This window comes from Pristis pectinata, chromosome 3, assembly GCF_009764475.1.
Source record: "Pristis pectinata isolate sPriPec2 chromosome 3, sPriPec2.1.pri, whole genome shotgun sequence".
NCBI lineage: Eukaryota > Metazoa > Chordata > Chondrichthyes > Rhinopristiformes > Pristidae > Pristis > Pristis pectinata.
The window spans coordinates 31,447,504-31,468,088 of NC_067407.1; the positions used below are offsets into that span (position 1 = coordinate 31,447,504).

At 39.8% G+C, this 20,585-nt stretch overlaps 1 protein-coding gene across 2 annotated transcripts in view; it reads left to right on the top strand.

Annotated features, from left to right (window-relative positions):
• The first annotated feature begins 8,176 nt into the window (after positions 1–8,176).
• Positions 8,177–20,585, top strand: part of eps15 (epidermal growth factor receptor pathway substrate 15) — a 115,505-nt gene continuing 103,096 nt past the window's right edge. The window contains exon 1 of one of the 2 annotated variants that reach the window (XM_052012497.1): positions 8,177–8,409. In XM_052012497.1, the coding sequence (XP_051868457.1) occupies positions 8,383–8,409 (27 nt within the window). In that variant the 5' untranslated portion in view covers positions 8,177–8,382. The remainder of the gene's footprint in view (positions 8,410–20,585) is intronic. The other variant, XM_052012496.1, reaches the window with a different exon arrangement.

Genomic DNA, 20,585 nt, shown 5'->3' on the forward strand with positions numbered 1-20,585 from the left:
CTACAGAGGAAGTGCAGTACAAGTAGACAATAAGATGCAAGGTCACAACAAGGTAGATTGTGAGGTCAGAGTCCATCTCATCATATAAGGGAAGCATTCAACAGTCTTATCACAGTGGGATAGAAGCTGTCCTTGATCCTGGTGGTATGTGCCCTCAGGCTCCTGTACCTTCTGCCTGATGGTATAGGTCCTTCCTAGTTGCTTTAACTTGGCCCTTCCTAATTTTATGACCCTTGATTAAGTCTCCCCTCAAACAAAGCACCCATGCTACCCAATCTTTCCTCATGGCTGCAATTTTCCTGCCCTGACAAAAGCTTTGTAGAGTTATTTTGAACCTCCTATGGTATAATTGCATCTCTTATAATGCATTGACTTGAGCTACACCATAATAAGCATTATATACAATTCCTCTGCAACTCTGCTCTTGTGTTTTATGCTTTGGCTAATGCTAATCCCTCAAGTGGATATCCCTAAGCATTCCTAATGCTTTTTTAATCACTCTATCTATCCTGCTAGATTTAAGAATCTGAGCGTGTACATTCCAAGATCCCTTTGATCCTCCACAATTCTCAATATCCTCCCATTTATTGCATTGCTTTGCCTTGTACCTTCTCTAATGCATTATCTCATACTTCTCTGCTTTAGATTCCATTCTGCTAAACTGACCAGATCATCTAGATCCTACTGAAGTCAAAAGCTTTCCTCTTCCTTATCAACCTTGCAGCCAACGTTTGTATTGTCTGCAGATTGCTGTAAAGACATGCTAATATCAGGAGATTTCTTAGAAGAACTGATAAGGTGCAAGGCCATGACAAGGTAGATTGTGAGGTCAAGAGTCTATCTTATAAAACTATCGAATGGATCTCTTGTATGATAACAGTGGGATAGAAGCTGTCCTTGAGCCTGGTGGGTTTTATCAGTAGCATATTATCTCCTTTCAGGCTTTTGGACACCCATTGTTTTGGGTTCTACCTTGTGTCCATTTATTTTTCTTTTGCCTAATAATAGTCCCTATTATTTGATGGTGGACATCCCTATGGGAATTATTTTTTGCTGCTTTGTGATGGCTGGTATAATGGCTAAAGTGAAGTAAACCATTGAATTTAAATTTGACAATGGGAAGCAGTTTCTAAGAGGGGAGGATGAATAAAAGTTACAGTTGGTGACTTTGGCAAAACATTCACATATTCAGATCATTCTTTCAAACATGTGTTCTGTATTTAATATTAACATCTGGAATATGTCAACTTTGAGAAGCTGCCAAGAAGGGTTCTCAGTAGTGATAGAAATTCCAGAGGCCTTTTAAAATAATTTCCTCTCCTTAAACTGAGAGATGATTTCAATGAGGGAACATTAATTGAGGAAAAACTCAGTAACTTAATGTTAGGTAATTGCATTTTGCTGTGTGTGTGTGTGAGAGAGAGAGAGATTATAGAAATTAGGAATGCTCAACTATACCAGCCAGATGTGACATGTACATGGTTTTGAGATTAAGGGAATTGAGAATGAAAACAAGTAATCCAGACCCAGCCACTGCCAAAAATGAATTTGCACAAATTTAAAGAGATTCAAGAGAAATTTAAAACCATAAATGGAGATGCATTACTCCAATATCCAAAGAGCTAAAAGCATCTGCTGACTAACAGAAGGCAATTAATCACTTGTGTCAATTCAAAAAGGCCAAGTTCATTTAATTAGCAATGTTTCTTAAATTTATAAACATAATCCATTCATTTGATTGGCTATCACATAATTTGTCAGCCGAAGATTTCAGAAATTAATGCTTGCACAGTGAAAGTGTTTTTGCCCCTCCTCAAATTTGCTCTTGAAATAGTGATAAACTTCCTTGAAGTGCTGCTGTTTGTGACTGAGTGGCTTGCTATACTAACCCTATCCTGAACCCTGATCCTATTTCAGAAGGCCAACAGCACAGGTATGAAGTTGCACTATGTACAAATAAGTTTTATTTCCTAACAATCATTTTCTCAATCAATTATGTTTACAGCAAAATAAAGCAACCTCGTGGCCAATTTTATTTTGTGTGATAACCAACTTCTTTCCAGATTTTCAAACTACCATCCTGATACCTGAGCACTAATTTTCTAGATTATCAAAACTGACCTTTGATTATTACTTGTCCACAAAATAATTTCCAAGGCTATGACCTTCTATCTCATAATGCTGGGCAGGCATTTCTTAATGCTTTGTCAATGAAACCTAGTCTGACTTTTAAGACCTTCATGAAGTTGAGTGAATTTCTTCTAATTGATGCTAATTTTGTAAAATTGCACTTGTATACAATTATCTTTTCTGATTACAGATATCATCCCAAGCTCTGCCTTCATTCACAACTGGAGTTGTGAATAAATATAGTTAATTATCTATGCCTCTCAATTTAAAGGGTAAATCATTTAGGAGTGAAATGCAGTGAATCTTTGGAATTTTCCATTCTGGAGGGTTGTAGAGGCTCTGTCATTGATTGCATTCAAAATTCTGAAGGATAGATTTCTGGATGCAAGAGGAATTTGGGGAAATGGGAATAGGGGAGCTTGAGGGACTGAATGGCCCATTGCTGCTCTAATTTCTTAAACTATTCTTGACTTAAAGCATTGTGTATTGGAACTGGTGTATTATTGTCATTTGTACCGAGGTACAGTGGAAAAACTTGCATTGCATACCATTCATACAGATCAATTCATTACACAATGCATTGAGGTAGTACAAGGTAAAACAATACAGAATGCAGAGTAAAGTGTCACAGCTAAGAGAAAGTGCAGTGCAGGTAGACAATAAGGTGCGAGGTCATAACAAGGTAGATTGAGGTCAAGGGTCCATTTTATTGTACTAGGGAACTGTTCAATAGTCTTATGACAGCAGGATAGAAGCTGTCCTTGAGCCTGGCGGTACATGGTTTCAGGCTTCTGTATCTTCTGCCTGATGGGAGGGGGGAGAAGAGAGAATGTCCAGGGTGGGTGGGGTCTTTGATTACGCTGACTGCTTTACCGAGGCAGTGAGAATTATAGACAGTCTATGGAGGGGAGGCTGAATTCTGTGCTGTGCTGAGCTGCATCCACAACTCTCTGCGGTTTCTTGCGGTCCCAGGCAGAGCAGTTGCCATACCAAGCCACGATACATCCAGATAGGATGCTTTCTATGGTGCATCAATAAAAGTTGGTGAGTGTCAAAGGAGACATGCCAAATTTCTTTATAGCCTCCTGAGGAAGTAGAGGTGCTGGTGAGCTTTCCTGGCCATGGTGTCTGCATGGTTGGACCAGGACAGGCTATTGGTGATGTTCACTCCTGGGAACTTGAAGTTCTCAACCTCAGCACCGTTGATGTAGACAGGTGCCTGAATTCAATATCCAGCTCTTTTGTTTTGCTGACGTTGAGGGACACCATGTCACTAAACTCTCTATTTCCTTCCTATACTCTTGACTCCTCGTTATTTGAAATACAGCCTATTAAGGTGGTATCATCTGCAAACTTGTAGATGATACCGCCGTATCATCGGATGATATTACCATATCACCATGTTCAAAGTGCACCAAATGTAAGAAAAAATATTTTTTAGCAGGGTTGGAAGATGGATTAATATGCCCTGAGCACCTCTACAATGGAATAGATTTAGCAATTTCAAAGTTCAAGTTCTGTTTAAAAAAAATTGTACTACTTGTATACTTTTTATTTGTAAAGTAACCCTGCATTGTGATTCTTTTGACATACCTGCAGGTTAAGCCATCATAAATAAATGTTCCAAAGTAACAGCTTTTAAGGTGTTCGTTTTTGTAGTCATTGGCCTTCAGTTTTCATGTAATGAAACAGTGACCTGCAAAATGTTATCCCAAAACATGATTAAAAATAGATATTCAATGGCATAAAATAGAATTCTTTTAGTTATCTCAAACCAGTAGCCTTGGCCTTGGGCCTTTCTCATGACAATAGACTATTGACCTGAAATTTTGTTTCTCTCTTATCACATCTAAATAGTGATATCTCCAGTCATGCATTACTTCCTTACCAGTGCACTGATATGTCAACCAAGATAAAATAAATACCATGCAGAAAAAAGTTATTTTGTCTTTTCAGTACTAATCTGACTTTATCAGCATAAACTTCAATTTTTTTTTGTTCCCCTCATTTGCTTCTCTAACTTCCCTCTTAGTGCAGAAAAATTGCACAGAACAAAATACAAAAGGCTGTACTGCTCATCTGTTGTAGTTTCAGAAACTTCTTTGAATCAGATAACTAGAAACTGAGCAGATTTATCTCTGCGGTCTTGGGTCGATAAATTCAAGTTGAATACAGTACTTGATTCCAATGTTATGGGTCACCTGAAAATAGTGACCCAGAGGCAGTGTCCAGGGACAGAACATGAACAATACAACACTGGAACAGGCCAAACCATGACACCAATCTAACTAATCCCATCTGCCTGCAGATATCCCCTCTCTCTATTCCCTGCCTGTTTATGTGTCTGTCTAAATGCCTCTTAAATGTTACTGTTGTTTCTCTTTCTACTACTCCCCACCCCCCGGCAACCCGTTCCAGGTACCTACCACTCTTGACTTGCAAATCTTTATTCAAACATTCCCTTTTCATTTTAAACCTATGCCCTCTACCATTTGACATTTCCACCTGGGAAAAAGACTATCAATCTTATCTCTTCTGCACTCTCTCCAAAGCCTCAACATCTTTCCTGTAATACAGCAACCAGAACTGAACACAATACACCAAAGTTTATATACAGTTGCAATGCGTTCTCCCAACTTTTATACTCGATACCCTGACCGATGAAGGCAGGCTTTCTTTACCACCTTATCCACATGTGTTGCCACTTTCAGGGAGCCATAGACTTGCACCCCAAGATCCCTCTACACATCAATGCTCCTAATGGTCCTACCATTTACTATGATTTTTCTCTTGCATTTCACCTCTCAGAATGCATCCCCTCACACTTATCTGGATTAAATTCTATCTCCATTTCTCTGCCCAAATTTCGAGCTGGTATATATCTTGCTGTGTCCCTTGACAAACCACCTCACTATCGACAACTCCACCAACTTTCTTGTCATCAGCAAACTTACCAAACAGCCCACCTAAACTTTCATCCAAATCATTAATATACTGAACAACAGAAGCTCCAGCACTGATGTTGGTGGAACACTACTGGTCACAGACCACTCTTGCTGATGGGCATTACTGTATATTCTGCACTTTGGCTACCTTTAGTGCTTCTTCCTAATTGGATATGGACAAATTTGATTTCAGCTGAAGGAGATAATCTGTAGACATCAGTGTTGAGGCCTCACAGGGTCACCTGCTCACAATTACGTATGACTTTACTACCATCATCATCAGGAGTCTGAAAGTAATGTTTCAATGAAATAATTACATTTTTATGTTGCTTGCTTCATCTGTGGCAGCTGGAAAGGGGTACATTTCAGGATGTTTTCTGTTCTAAATTTAGGCCGATGGTTGCCGGTCTATCTTTTTTTTATTATCATTGCTTTTTGTGATGGTTTTGATGCAAAGCCACTTTAGAGGTTTGATAAGAATCAACCACATCGCTGTGTTCTGGTATTACTTGTAGATTGGACATTGAAAAGAAAGTATTTGTGGGTATAAATTTGCACTTAAATATTCTGGACCAAATCAGATAAGTGCAGCAAGTTTCTACCTAAAGGGCATTAGTGATCAATCTTTTAAAAATGAAAATCCATTGATTACACGGTCATCATTACTGATACAAGTTTGTTATTTGAGATTTATTTAAGTAGCTAAATGTAAATTCCTAGATGCATTGTGACATTTGAAGTCTCTGAATCATTTGTCAAAGACTCTGAATTATCAGTTCAATACTTTAACCTATTAGCTAAAAGCACTTGTGAATATCAAAGAAGAGGTTGCAGGAGCTGATCTGTTTCTGAATCTCAAAAACATAAAGGTTACTCTATCTGGAGGATTAGAAGAATTCTAAGTATGTAGTTACTAACTGGAGATAAGAGAAATCTTCGTCTTCCTCAAGCCCAGAACAAAGACAAAAGAGGGTACGCACAGACAAAATCTAAAGTTAGGGAAAAAAAGCAATTTCAGTCTTGATCAAGCTATTGATAGATTAAGAGTATAAAGAACAGGAGAAGGATCAGGAGTAGGCCTGTTGGCCCTGGAGCCTCCATTCAAAAAAAAATCATGGTTTATTCAATCTTGCCTTCTACATCATTTTCCTGCTCTCTCCTCGCATCCCTTGAATGTCTTTTTCTTTGGGGCAGAGAATTTCACTGATTCACAATCTCCTGAGAGGAATCCCTTGTCTCTAAAATGGGTGACCTCTTATTCCAAAACTGTACCCCCCACTTCTCGGTACTCTCAGGAGGGAAATATCCTTTCCACTCCGCTCTGTCAATCCCCCCCAAAATCCTGTATGTTTAAATAAGATTATCTCACATTTTTCTAAATTCCAATGTGTCACCTAAGCTGTTCAACCTTTCTTCATGTGACAACTCTTCCATCCCTGAAATCAACGTGTAAACGTTTTCCGTACTACCTCCAATGTAAATTCATAATCCTTAAATATGGAGACCAAAATTATAAAAAGTACTCCAGGTGTGGTCTCACCAACACCCTGTAAGGTTGCATCAAATTTCCCTAGTTTTATACTCCTTACTCTGCAATAAAGGCTAATATTCCATTAGCCTGTCTAATTACTCGCTGTAACTATATGCTAACATTATGTATTTCTTGTATTAGGACCACTCATACAGCAACATTTTGCTAATTCTTTCATTCTTTGCAAAATGGATAACCTCACATTTTTCCACACTATATTCTATTGGCCAATATCTTGCCATTTATTTAACCTACCTACTTCTCTTTACAGGCTCTTTGTGTCCTCATTAGAACTTGCTAACCTATCAATCTTTATGTCATCAGCAAACATGGCCACACTGCACTCAACTTCTTCATCCTAATTATGACTTTAAATTGTAAATAGCTGAGGCCTCAGCACTGATGTATTTGGTGCCCACTAGTTATTGATTGCCAATCTGAATATGACTCATTTATTCTGAGTCTTTGTTTTCTATTAGTTAGCTACTTCCCTATACATCTTTGAAGAATGTATTTCTGCTTAATTGTGTACCCTTATCAACTACAGTAACCTTTTATGTAGTGCTTTACCTTATGCCTTCTGGAAATACAAATATGCTGCATTTACTAGTTTCTCTTTATCCACCCTTTTTGTTTCATTCTCAAAGAATTCTAACAAATTTGTCAAGCACTATTTCCCTTTCATAGAACTATGTTAATACTGCTTGATTAACTTTTGATGTTTTAACTGTCTTGCTATTATCTCTTCAATAACAATTCCAGTATTTTTTTAATAACAGGCTAACTGGCCTATAATTTCCTGCTTTCTGTCTCCCTCCTTTCCTGAATAGCTTAAATAATGGAAATAACGTTGGTTTTCCCAGGATTGTTTTATGGATGTGAAGGGAGGACCTTTTGAGAAGTTGGAGGAAGATGTTTGCCACATTTGAAAAGTGATGGTTAAAATTCCACAGACAGCAAAGAGAACCAAGCATTCAATACTAGGGCAAGTATTCCATTGAACCCATAATGCTTAAGCAGAAACCCGCATACTTTGGAAACGAAATGCAGGCAAATAAGTGGTTATGCTCGGCAAAGTGAATAAATATACAGAAGATTTCGTACAAGATAGAAGGAAACAATAAAAACGTGTCTATAGCAACTTTAGGTTTTAGTTTATTATAGTTTTTTAAGAGAAATAATCTATTGAATCACCAAGAAATGAAACTGACACAATGGCATTTGACTGACCAAAATCACTGTTACTGTAACTTGCAAATTATTATTGTTGTCTTTAACTTGTATTGTATTATATAATATAATATATTATATAATATAAATTAATATTTATATTCACTCCCATTTGATGGCATCTGTAAATTGAAAAACTCTTTTTAAAAAGTGCTCAGATTACGGGAATTGTTAATTGTTTACATGAAATATCATCGAGCTTGGCACTGATAATTGCAACATTCCATCCCACGTACTACCGATCTCAATAGCTCCCCATTGCCCCTACTGCCTGCTTTTCAGCCGGCCAGCTCTCCATTCAGCTGTGTTCCTGGAGGCTGCCTGGGTTTTGAGGTTGCCCATCAGTCTGTTAAGCAGCACCGTCAGAGTGGCTGCCGCAGGCACGGGGGTGAGAAATCAGTCTGACCGTACACTTGCCGGCAAACCGCACTGAGATAAACCAGTCCAGGAAGTTTATTCCATTTGAATCCGGTGCCAGGTTTTATTTGTAGTCCCGGACTCGCGAACTTTTTTCAGTGCATGATGGGCTAAAGTGAAGGAACCAGCATGGCGGGGCAGTTCACACTCACTCAGGTAAAAGCAGGACGATCTCACCTAAAACTATTCGAATTGTTAATGCGTTTAGGACGATGTATAATAAAAGAAACTAACTGGGTTGCGAAAACTGCCTCTGGCCCTTGAGAGCCATTAATTTTTACTCCATAACGTCCGGGTTGTACTGGGCCTGTGTGGCAACAACAAGCGATTAACATGGAAACAAACCTGCCGGGGTAGTTTGTGGAAAGTTTGGGGCTTGGTTTTTAACTTTTTGCTGGGCCTACACGTCCGAGGCCGACTGGCCTCCGGCCCTCGGCTCTCTCCAGAGGCCGGATTCAGTTGCGGATGGGCTGGCACTGTGGAGGCGGCTGTTGTACTGCAGATGAGAGGGCGGGGGATGAACCAGCAGGGTTTAAATTGTGTCGTGAATATGTTTCGCAGATGCACTGTAACTTGAAATTAGTGTCCCCAATTTGAGGAAACGGCATGTGTTCATTCATAATGTAATCCCCTTTGAATTGATATCTTCTCTTCTGAGTGATAATGAATACATTTGACCTCCAGTCGTCGTACTTCGCTATTTTCTCATGGCTTGTACATAGAACTTCCTGCCCACCCATCCTTTCAGACAAATACTCCAATAAATGGGGAGTGGGGTGGGGTGTTTTTCTCCTTCCAAAACAGTTTTGAATGATGAGCAGATTGAAATGGTACTCTCACGAAATCAGATGCTGTTATTTGATCGTATCACACAGTGTACGCTGTTGCCAGCCTTTTAAGTCACAAGCGAACATAGGTCGGAATTTAACATGTGCAGATGGCATGTTCTTTTACAAATCAGATGTTTAAAATATAAAGACTTAAGAATGCACGTGCGAGTCTATGATGAATTTCTGTATTACAAACTATATTCCTTATCGCACTCTTGCTGTCAGGAATTTATGTATTTTGGAACTAAGATATAAAGTATATGATCAAATGCCATTTTTTTTTCATTCCCTTTGCTTACCAGACTAAGTACAAACACACTATGTGAGCACAGCCCTGAAGTTGCACCTTTTATTCCAATCCCACCTTGCACCCTTTCCAAGCCAGTATTGTTCCCACCAAATTACTAGCCATGGGATTTTCCTTCCTGGAACTTTCAACTGACATTGTTAATGGTTTTCTTTCCTTGGCTGCTGCCTGTCTTCTCTTTCAAACCTATTGTCATCACCCCTCATCCTTGAAAATTATTGACCCATCTCTGAGCCCCTTTTCTCTCAAGTTTTTGAACATGCAGTTTCTCACTTCTTGCTTCCTTTCCCAGAGTGCCTTGGTTCAATACCTCCAGTCTTCTTTTCTTGCTGTGCTACCAAAATGGTTGTTGTCAAAAGTACTAGTAATGTCCTGTGAAATTATAATAGGCAGAGAAGAGAGAGATTATCTATCTGCTGTCCCTAACCTGGTTGACTGCACCATCCTCCTTCATCCTTGTCAAGATGAGAGGGATTGAACACATTTATTTACATCTTGCCGATCGAGTCACAACCAGAGAATCACCTTTGAAGGCTTCTCTCTCCATTCTATACCTCTTGTGACTCCTAGAATATATCTTTTACCTACCGTCACTTTCACTGTGCCAGCGTAGCCTTTGCTCCTCTGAGGAAGAGGATGTTTGAAAATCAAGACCTCAAAATGCAGCATGAAATGATCCTTGCCCTTTATATGCTTCTGAGACCTGGGCTACCTGCAGCAAGCACCTAAACCTTCAGGAGAGAGTTCACCATCATTGTCGCTGCAAAATATTCCAAATTACTGGCTTGGTAAGCAAACCAATGTCAGTGTCTTCTCCCATCCAGTATGCCAGGTACTGAAGCTACAAGTGCACTCCATTGGCCAGGCCATGTCATTTGCATGCCTGACACCAGACTATTGAACCAGATATTCTATTCCAATTTCTGTCAGAAAGATATTACTAGATAGACAGAGGAAAAGATTCAAGGATGTTCTCAAAACCTCCTTGGAAAAATGCAAGTTCCACGTTAACTAATGGGATTCGCTGCCCCATGACTGCTTAAAGTGGTGTCGAAGCATTTGGAATGGCATTGAGCACCTCAAGCCCATGCATTGGGGATGCATGTCAGCATATTGGGCAGAGAGAGTGCCTAAACTGTCCACCCTGTCAAGCACTTTCTGCCCCACTTGTGGCAAGATCTGCAGGACCCACAATGGCTTCATCGGTCACCTCAGAATCCACAGAATTGGAGGAGAAACAAGTCATCCTTCTTTGCAAAAGATTGTCTAAGAAGGTGACATTTTCGCCCCCCCCACTCTTTCTCATCTACATTCTGCACCTCAGCAATATTGTCCAAAAACATTGCATCAGTTTCCACATGTGCTCTGATGACAGCCAATTCTGCCTAGTGAGCATCCCTCTTAACCCTTCCAAAGTATCTAACTTGTTAAGGATAAGTACTGGATCAGCAGAAATTTTCTCTAGCTAAACACAATGAAGATCTGAGACATTGCCTTCAATGGCCGTGAGCTCTGTTTGCTAGTTCCATGTTTTCTTATCTCTCTCGTGGACAAACTGAACGTATCTTTGATGTCAGATTGACTCCAGGATGAAATACTGACCGCAACCTATTTTTATTTTATGAAAACATTCGTGTGTTTAGTATTTGAAATAAAGGGCATTCTCTGAAAGTTGTTTATCATTGGTTACATTAGTGAATATAAGAATTCACATAGCTGAAGTTGATGTTTCTGAGAGAAAGAAGCTGAATAATTTTTTCCCATCTCTGTAATATCCGTTACCTCTGCTTCTGCCTTTGCTGCCGAGATCCTCATTCTGGCATTAATTGGCTCAAGATTTGCCAGATGTGCAATGGATTGTCAGGTCTCTGCTGGTTTGCCTAACATAAATCTGAGTTCATCCATGTCTCTGCTGTCTTTCGTCAAGTTGTTTCCACTCATAATTCCTGTTTTCATTGATCTCCGTCAATTCCCATTTAAGCAGTTTATAAACTTCTCCAGTTTTTCAGTTCTCCAAGATGACTGCATTCTTCTAACTGTCCTCTTGAGCATCCCTGAAGTTAATCTTACTATTGATGGATGTGCCTTCAGGTCCCTAATTTGCAACTTTGGGAATTTCCTCCCAAAACCTTATTCCTCTGTATCTCTCCTGCCTCCTTTAAACATGCTCCTTAAAACCTACATCCTTGACCAAGCTTTTGGTCTAATATTTATTTATGTGGCTTAGTGGCAAATTCTGTTTGATAATGCTTCTGTGACATGCCTTAGGGTATTTTGCTAAATTAAAGGCAGCGTATAATTACAAGTTGTTTTACTGCTCGGAATGACATTTCCATTGTCGTTTTCAAGTTCATTTATGTTTATTACATTTCTTTACATAATGCTATTCCTTATTCTTATAAGAAAAAAAGCTCTCCTCATAATATTTACAGTAAATCGTTTCTGGGAAATCAAAACAGCCCTGAATCTTTTTCAATACATGATTTCTAGGTTGAGCTTGCATGGTTGTAAATTGTGTGAGAAGTTTGAGGGGGTTTACACAGTCATCAAAGTTTATTACATCTCAGTATCCTCTGTTGCTATCAACACAGTTGTCATACTTTTGTGTCTGCATGAAGCTTGTATAAGATAGAATGGCACAGAAACAGACTATTTGGCCAAATGAGTCTATGCTTGTGTCTGTGCTATGCTCAAGCCAACTTTTATATCCTCTAAATCTATCAGTGTTACCCTCTCTTCCCTGCTCATGTACTTGTCCAGCCTCCTCCCAAATGCATCTATGCTATTTGCCTCAACTGCTCTCTGTGGTGGAGTTCCACATTTTCAGTACACTTTTATTTTCTGAATTCACTCCTGGATTTTCTACTGATGGCCTTTAGTTCTAGTTTTATCCACATTTCCATTTTTCACTGTATCCATTCTAGCAAAATCCTTAACAATTTTAAGGACCTTTTTGGGTCAACCCTCAGCCTTCCATTTTTCAAAGGGAAAGAGACCCATTAATTTCAATCTTTCCTGATGTATCAATCCCTCACAATTCTGGTATAGTCCCTATGTATCTTATTTGTACTTCCTCCAGTGTCTCTATATCCATGATATAGTAATCAGAATTGTCTGCAGTATTAAACCCTAGAGCTTGTTTTATCTTTCTTGTGGCCTTGCTAATCTATGACATGACCTTCAGTGATTGGTCCCTGTGTTCCTCTACCCAACCTAGACGTGCCCCTTCTAAATGACAAGCTTTAGGACTTTAGAAGAAAACTTTGTCCAAATGGCACCTGACGTGAAGAGCTTCATTATTATACACGCATTCAGCTGTCATTATTGAATAGTTGTCCTGTATCACTATTTTTGGGGAATTATCCAAAGTAAGCAATGTCCCTGGTTCTTGAAATTTGGCTCATCTAAAGTGGTTCTAAATTGCTAAAAATCTGAAATATTACAGCTTAAATTTCATTTTTGATGAAATACCTCTTTTGGGAACTATTGCCTGGAAAATAGAGACCCCACCTAGGGAATCTGAAATCTCACTGGGAGGTTGCAGTTGTGGTGATCTCATGTATTGCATCTCTTAAAGTCTAGTTTGATAAAAATTATATGATTTTATTTTATGGTAAAATAAATTCCATCCTCATGATAATTGGTCTCATTCTGAACTCAAGTATTCTGCATTTCCAAAAACTTAAAAATTTTTCATTCATTGTTTACTTTTAAAAACTTTGTATGTACTATTTGTTATAATACACATTCCTTACATTCAAGCTGATTTACTAGTGAGCTATTAGTGTATGCCCTCCAAACTGAACTATTAGCCCAAGAATTATGATTCACTGGAAAAAGGAATGGACTGAAAGACAACTTAAAATAATCTAGAAAACTTTCCAAAATAAAAAGTGCACAGCTAATATCTGTCCAGACTGCACCCAGCTACCACAGTATGCATACTGCTAATCCCTTTAGAGAATGTGTTGCACCATTGTCACTAGATAGTACAAGACATCAGTTGTCCTACAATAAATGCGGTGGGGAGTTTGAACAATGTTATTATATTATTTATAAACTGTGTGCTAATGGGTGTCAATAGTATGATGTCACATCCACAATATTTTTCATTTGGGTGAATAATTTCATATTTGGGTGTATATCATTAATATGGGCTACCAAAAAAATTTGTTACTTGTGCTGCACAGCATTCATTTTCTTTCGAGGTCAGTTTGCTGTGCTCTTGTCTTGCATATTAATGAACTTGATTTATAAAATATTGTTGATCTGTTGGAAACATCAAATTAAATGAACAAAGTTCACCTGTAGCTGTGATTATTTTCTGAAGTATCCATTGCTTTAAGTACTTAAAAGTTTAAGGTGGAAAGTGATGATAAGAACATAAGAAATGGGAGTAGCTCAGGCTAATTGGCCCCTGAGCCTGCTGCACCATTCAGTAAGATCATGGCTGATCCAGTTTTGACCTCAACACCAAATTCCAGCTCTGTTTCTGTACTCCTTGTAGTTCAAATGTTTGTCAGTCTCAGCCTTGAATTTATTCAATGACTCTACCTTTATAGCTCTCTGAGGTAGTGAATTCTAAAGATCGTGACCCACAGGGAAATAACTTCCTCTTCCCCCCCATCTGAAATGGGAAACCCTTTTTTTTGATAAAAGAGAAGACACTCTGTCAGGCCCCCTCAGAATCTTACGTGTTTCAATAAGATCACATCTCCTTCTTCTAAGTACCATTGTGTAGAGGACCAACTTGCTTAATCCCTATACACCAATCTTTTCATCCAAGGAATCAATTTAGCGAACCTTCCCTGCATTGCCTCCAATTTAAGTAAATCTTTCCTTCGGTGGAGATGAAAATAGTATATGTACTCCAGATGCAGTTTCAGCAGTACCCTAGACTGTATCAAAACTTCTTTTACACTCCATGCCCCTTGTAAAAAAAAAAGGCCAATATTCCATTAGCCTTTCTAATTACTCGCTGTTCCTGCATGACAACTCTCTGTCTTGTGTATCAGGTCCCCACAGATCCCTTTGTTCCTTTGTTGGGCAACGTTTTGTAGTCCCATGCCACTTAAATAACAGTTTGCTTTTTCATTCTTCTTTCCCAAGTGCATTACCTCACATTTTTGAATATTATACTTCATCTGCCAACTTCTTGCCCATTCAGTTAACCGATCTATATCCCTTTACGAGATTCTTTGTCCTCCTGACAACTTACTAACCTACTCATCTTGTATCATCAGCAAATTTGGCACTTGGTCTCTTCATCCAAGTCCTCTAGATTGTAAATAATTGAGGCCCCAGCACTAATCTTTTGCCACCCTCTAGTTACCGATTGCCAATCTGATTGCTAAATGAAGTCCTTTACTGCAGCTGTTTGTTTTCTGTTAGTTAGCCACTTCCCTATCCATGCCAATGTGTAACCCTCAACACCTCTTAAGCAGTAACCTTTAATGTGGCATTTTATTGAATGCCTTCTGGAAATACAAATACCATACACCGCATCAACCCTTTATCCACCCTGTTTTATTCTCAAAGAAGTTGAGCAATTTTGTCAAACAATACTTGCCTTTAGTAAAGCAATGTTGACTCTGCTTGACTGTCTTATGATTTTCTACATGCCTGGTAAATACCTCCTTAATAAGGAATTTCAACATTTTCCCAATAACAGATGTTTGGTGAACCCTTTCCTGTTTTCTGTCTGTCTTTCTTGAATAGTGGTGTTACATTTGTAGTTTTGCAATCCTCTGCGACCTCTCCAAAATCTAAGGGAATTTTGATAGGTTACAACCAGCACATCCACTTTCTCTGTCGCCACTTTCTTTAAGGCCCTAGGGTGCAGGCCATCAGATGTATCATACGTTAGGCTGCCGTTTATCGATTACAGCTCGGTGTTCGACACCATCATCCCTCAGTACTAATCAACAAGCTTCAAAACCTGGGCCTCCGCACCTCCCTTTGCAAATGGATCCTTGACTTCCTTATTGGGAGACCACAGTCAGTGCGGATCGGTAATAACATCTCCTCCTCGCTGACAGTCAACCTCGGCGCACCTCAAGGATGCTTGCTTAGCCCACTGCTCTACTCTCTCTACACTCATGACTGTGTGGCTAGGCACAGCTCAAACGCCATCTATAGATTTGTCGATAACACCACTGTTGTTGGCAGAATCTCAGATGGCAACAGGGAGGCGTACAAGAGTGAGAGAGATTGGCTGGTTGAGTGATGTTGCAACAACAACCTCACACTCAACATCAGCAAGACCAAGGAATTGATTGTGGACTTCAGGAAGGGGAAGTCGGGAGAACGTACACCTGCCCTCATTGAGGGGTCAGCGATGGAAAGCTTCAAGTTCCTGGGTGTCAACAGCTCAGAGGATCTATCCTGGGCCCAACACATTGATGTAATCACGAAGAAGGCATGCCAGCAGCTCTATTCATTAGGAGTTTGAGGAGATTTGGTATGTCACCAAAGACTCTTCCAAGTTTCTACAGGTGTACAGTGGCGAGCATTTTGACTGGTTGCATCACCGCCTGGTATGGAGGTTCCAATGCACAGGGTCGCAAGAGACTGCAGAGGGTTGTAGACTCAGCCAGTTCCATCACAGGCACAAGCCTCCCTGACATCAAGGATATCTTCAAGAGGCGGAGCCTCGAGAAGGTGGAATCCATCATTAGGGACTCTCACCATGTGGGTCATGCCCTCTTCACGTTACTACCATTGGGGAGGAGGTACAGGAGCCTGAAGACCCACACTCAACGTTTCAGGAACAGCTTCTTCCCCCCTGCCGTCAGATTTCTGAACTGTCCGTGAACCCATGAACACTACCTCATTATTCCTCTTTTGCACAATTTATTTATTATTGTAACTTCTAGTAATTCTTATGTCTTGCACTATACTGCTGCTGCAAAACAATAAATTTCAAAACGTGTCTCTGATAATGAACCTGATTCTGATCAGATTGAGGGGACCTATTGTCCTATTAGTTTTCCTGTTATTTCCTCAAGTGATTGGTTTAAATTCCTTCCTCCCTATAGTTGCTTGATTGCCTTTCATTATTGGGTTGTATTTGATATCTTCTACCATGATAACTGATCCGAAATAATTATTTGCAATTTCTGCCATTTTTGTATCTGCCATTATTAATTCTCCAGCCTTATCCACTTTAATGAATTGACCCATTCGATTGGTATGCAAGACAAGTTTTTCACTGTACCTCGGTACAAGTGACTGTAATAAACCAATACAAATACCAATACCAATTTAGTTTAGCTATTTCTCTTGTACCTGTAGAAGCTCTTACTAATTGTTATCTTGTTTGCTGGTTTACTCTCTGTAACGAAAATATTCTAAAATTTGTTGCTGCTGTGGCAGGGGCTCAGTGTAATCGATCTGCCATATCTGGGCTGGGCCAGTTCCCCTTTTAATATGGGCAGCCAGTCTTTCAGGGAAGGCTCTCCTTTTAACCTGCTGACAAACATTGCATGCAGTGACAACTTCCTTAGTCATGTCCACTGGGAATCATATACCTCGTTGCTTAGCCCATTCAATGGTACCATGCATGCCCAGATGGCCAGTCATGTTATCATCATGGGCTGGACATAATCTCATCTCATCAAACAGGATTCAGGGGTGTTAATCTGGTATACCCGGACTAGCTGGTTCACTCGATTATTAAAGGTGGTGGACAGAGAGGAGTCTTTCTGGTGGGCATCTACATAGAAAGCAGTGATCTTCATTCGTTGGGCTGCCTCCCAGATCTGTTTCCAGAGTGCCTGACCCCACAGGGGCTTTTCCTGTATCTGCCAATTCCTCTCCTGCCATCCTGTCATTTGTATGGCCATCCCATTCGCCACTGCCCAGGAGTCTGTGTATATGTGCAGCTGATCTCTTTCGTGTTGCAGTGGCAAGGTGACACCAAGATAGGTGGAGGAGACAGGTAGGTTGCAGAGAGACCTAGATGGTTTAGGAGAATGGGCAAGGAAATGGCAGATGAGATTTAATGTTGAGAAATGTGCCATTGTATACTTTGGAAACAGAAATAAACGGGCAGATTATCATCTAGAAGGGGAGAAAATTCAAAGTACAGAAGTACAAAGGGACTTTAGGGTATCCTGCACAAGTACCCCCAAGGTTAACCACCAGCTCGGATCGGTGGTAAAGAAAGCGAATGCTATGTTGCATTCATTTCGAGAGGTATAGTGTATAAAAGTAAGGAAGTGTTGATGAGGCTGTACGGGGCACTAGTGAGGCCTCTTTTGGAATACTGTGTACAGTTTTGGGCCCCATATCTTAGGAAGGATGTGCTGATGTTGGAGAGGGTTCAGAGGAGATTTACGAGGATGATTCCAGGAATGAAAGGGCTTACGTATGATGAGCGTTTGTTGGCTCTTGGACTGTACTCACTGGAGTACAGAAGAATGAGGGGACCTCATAGAGACATTTAAAATGTTGAAAGGACTGGACAGAGTAGATGTGGCCAAGCTGTTTCCCTTGGTGGGTGAGTCCAGGACCAGAGGGCACAATCTTAGAATTAGAGGGTACAGGTTTAAAACAGAGATGAGGAGAAATTTCTTTAGCCAGAGGGTAGTGAATTTATGGAATTCCTTGCCACATACAGCAATGGAGGCTAGATCACTGGAGACGTTTAAGGAAGAGATAGATAGATATCTAATTAGTCAAGGTATCAAGGGATATGGGGATAAGGCTGGAAATTGGGGTTAGAATAGTTTCTTTTTCATTGCCCCCCCCCCATTTCTTATTCTTTTTCTTTTTTTCCCTTTTCTTTGGAGCAGACTCGATGGGCCAAATGGCCTACTTCTGCTCCCTTGTCTTGTGATCTTGTGACTGCCACCGGTTCAGCTAGCTGGCTGGAACTGCCCTCTCCCTGCTGCTGCTGAACTGTTTCTGTGACTGGGTTCAGCGCAGCAGCTCTCCACCTCTGTACACTGGCTTTCCAGCGGCTGGAGCCGTCCGTAAACCAGGGGTGGCATCTGTCTGCTTCGGGCAGCTGTTCGTGTGGTACTCCTCGCGTAACAGGAGAGGAGTACCACACGAACAATGGTATGGTCAATGGGACGGTCAATGGTCGGTCAATGGTCTCTGTGCACTCATTCAAAGGTGCGTGGGCTACATGTTCATGTAATTTGCTGATGCCTGCGGATCCTTACTTGCTCATTCTGCAATGTACCACTTCCCCTTCACAATGGAGGCTTGCTGTTGCTATATAGTACGTTTGTCCTACCAGTGCATATTACAGGAAAGATTGATTATTCACAGGCAAAATGGACAATGAACACAATGAACAATTTTCATATGTACTGAAACCACAATTTGTAAGTTTCTGTCTTGTCATTTCTTCTGGGCAGGCCCAGTGGTCTCCCCCATGCTGGTATCTTGACAAATCTATCCCTTTCCCAGTACCATTTATAACAATAGCATGTGTTGGTGGGTTACTTAAGGATATCCAAGTGTTCTTATGATATTTACCAACATTGTGAACCTTTTTCAAAGGGTAGGTTAAATGTTTCCATATCAGGGAATGTGGAACACAGCACCGATATAAAACTTTCCTTTACCATTGTCACAGGTACCCAGTACTCTTGCTTAGTGTAAGACATCTAAGGTGGCATAAGGGTACCTTGTCTCCAACCCATTCCTTTAGCTGCTCATCTGAAACCCAATTTGGTACTTGATGTGCATCAAGTTATAATAAATTTGTGCCAATCATAGCCAGTACCCAACTAGTATAGGTAGCACATACCTCAGCCTTATGTGTTGTCCTAGAAGTATTATATAAATGGTCAATAATTAGGTTTGTTGTATCTGGAAAGGGCTTCAGAAACTTAACTGCATCCAAAGTCACCTGGGACTCATCCCGACCCAGCTGGTTAGTTCGTATCTGACCCTGACAACTTTCTCCAGTAATATCCCACATTATCTGCTGGAGAGACTGTATCTGGTTATCTAATTCTGCTATATCTAAGGTATTGACCATTGCTAACCCTGATGTATAACCTGCTCCTACCAATTCCAACAGCCCTCTCTTCTGTTTTTTGACTGGTTTAAACTCACTCTTGCTTAGTTGTCTTCCAAGGAGATGGGTGAATAACTGTTTCGTTGTAGATGAGCACCACTTAGGCACCATTATTTCAGTTAGATTAAAAACCACTTGTACATGCTGATATCCTGGTACCAAAGTGACAGATTCCCCCATATCTTCTAACACTAATCCCATCCCCTTCATATTGCACTGGGTTTCACTACACTTGGTCTTTGGCATGGTCTCAGTCACCTGAGGGCGTGGGGTAGTTGGTTTTCCGGTAGTTTTAAAAATCTGGAAGTTACGCTCTCATACTTTTATCTTCTTTAATTTTTTTGGAAAATGACCGTGCAATAGGATTGTTATATGAAAGTGTAAGTATGCTGTGTTTCACTGTATGATTACCTTATGTGATTTGTTGAACTAAACCTGTATATTGTACATTTGTAATTACTAACCCCAAATGAATAACTCATTCTTGAAGGTGAAACTTGCTGTCCAGATCCTTGCTCTTGAGTTAGTAAATTGGTTGAAATGGACGATTTTGGGGAAGGTAGTTTGTGTTATTAGTTTGTGACTAGAATTGTTTCACTGTAATAATGTGTGCTACTCAGCAATTTTTCCACTCGACGATAATGCAATAAGCAGTCTAGTTAATAAATATAAATTAATTTTTAATCTATACATACCTATTTACTTCAGTTAATATGTTGTAATGTCTACACTGCTCCTTTCATATGTCTTTCTGGAGTAAATGAAGGAGTGTTAAATAGCAAATGCAGTATAATTGTTTACTTGATTTAGCCACTTTAAAGTTGTATAAGATTTTTTCAGTTGTTGGTACTAAGCTCTCACTTTCCAGTGTTCTTTTTTGTGCTTAATTCACATTATCAGCACAAAACAATGACCGAGGACTTTCAGGAGAAATTCATTCTGGTGATTGTGCTAATCTACTGTCAAGAAGTATACTATCAGTATGTACAAAACTGATCCAGAACATTTGTAGTACATTGGAAATTCACTGCCATATTTTGTAATTGTGTCCTGGACTTTCCCAATATTAAATATTTTTATGACCAAGATTTTCTGATTTTATTTAAACATTAAAGAAAAAAATGATTAAATATTAGCTATCACTGGAAGCCTTTTCTGT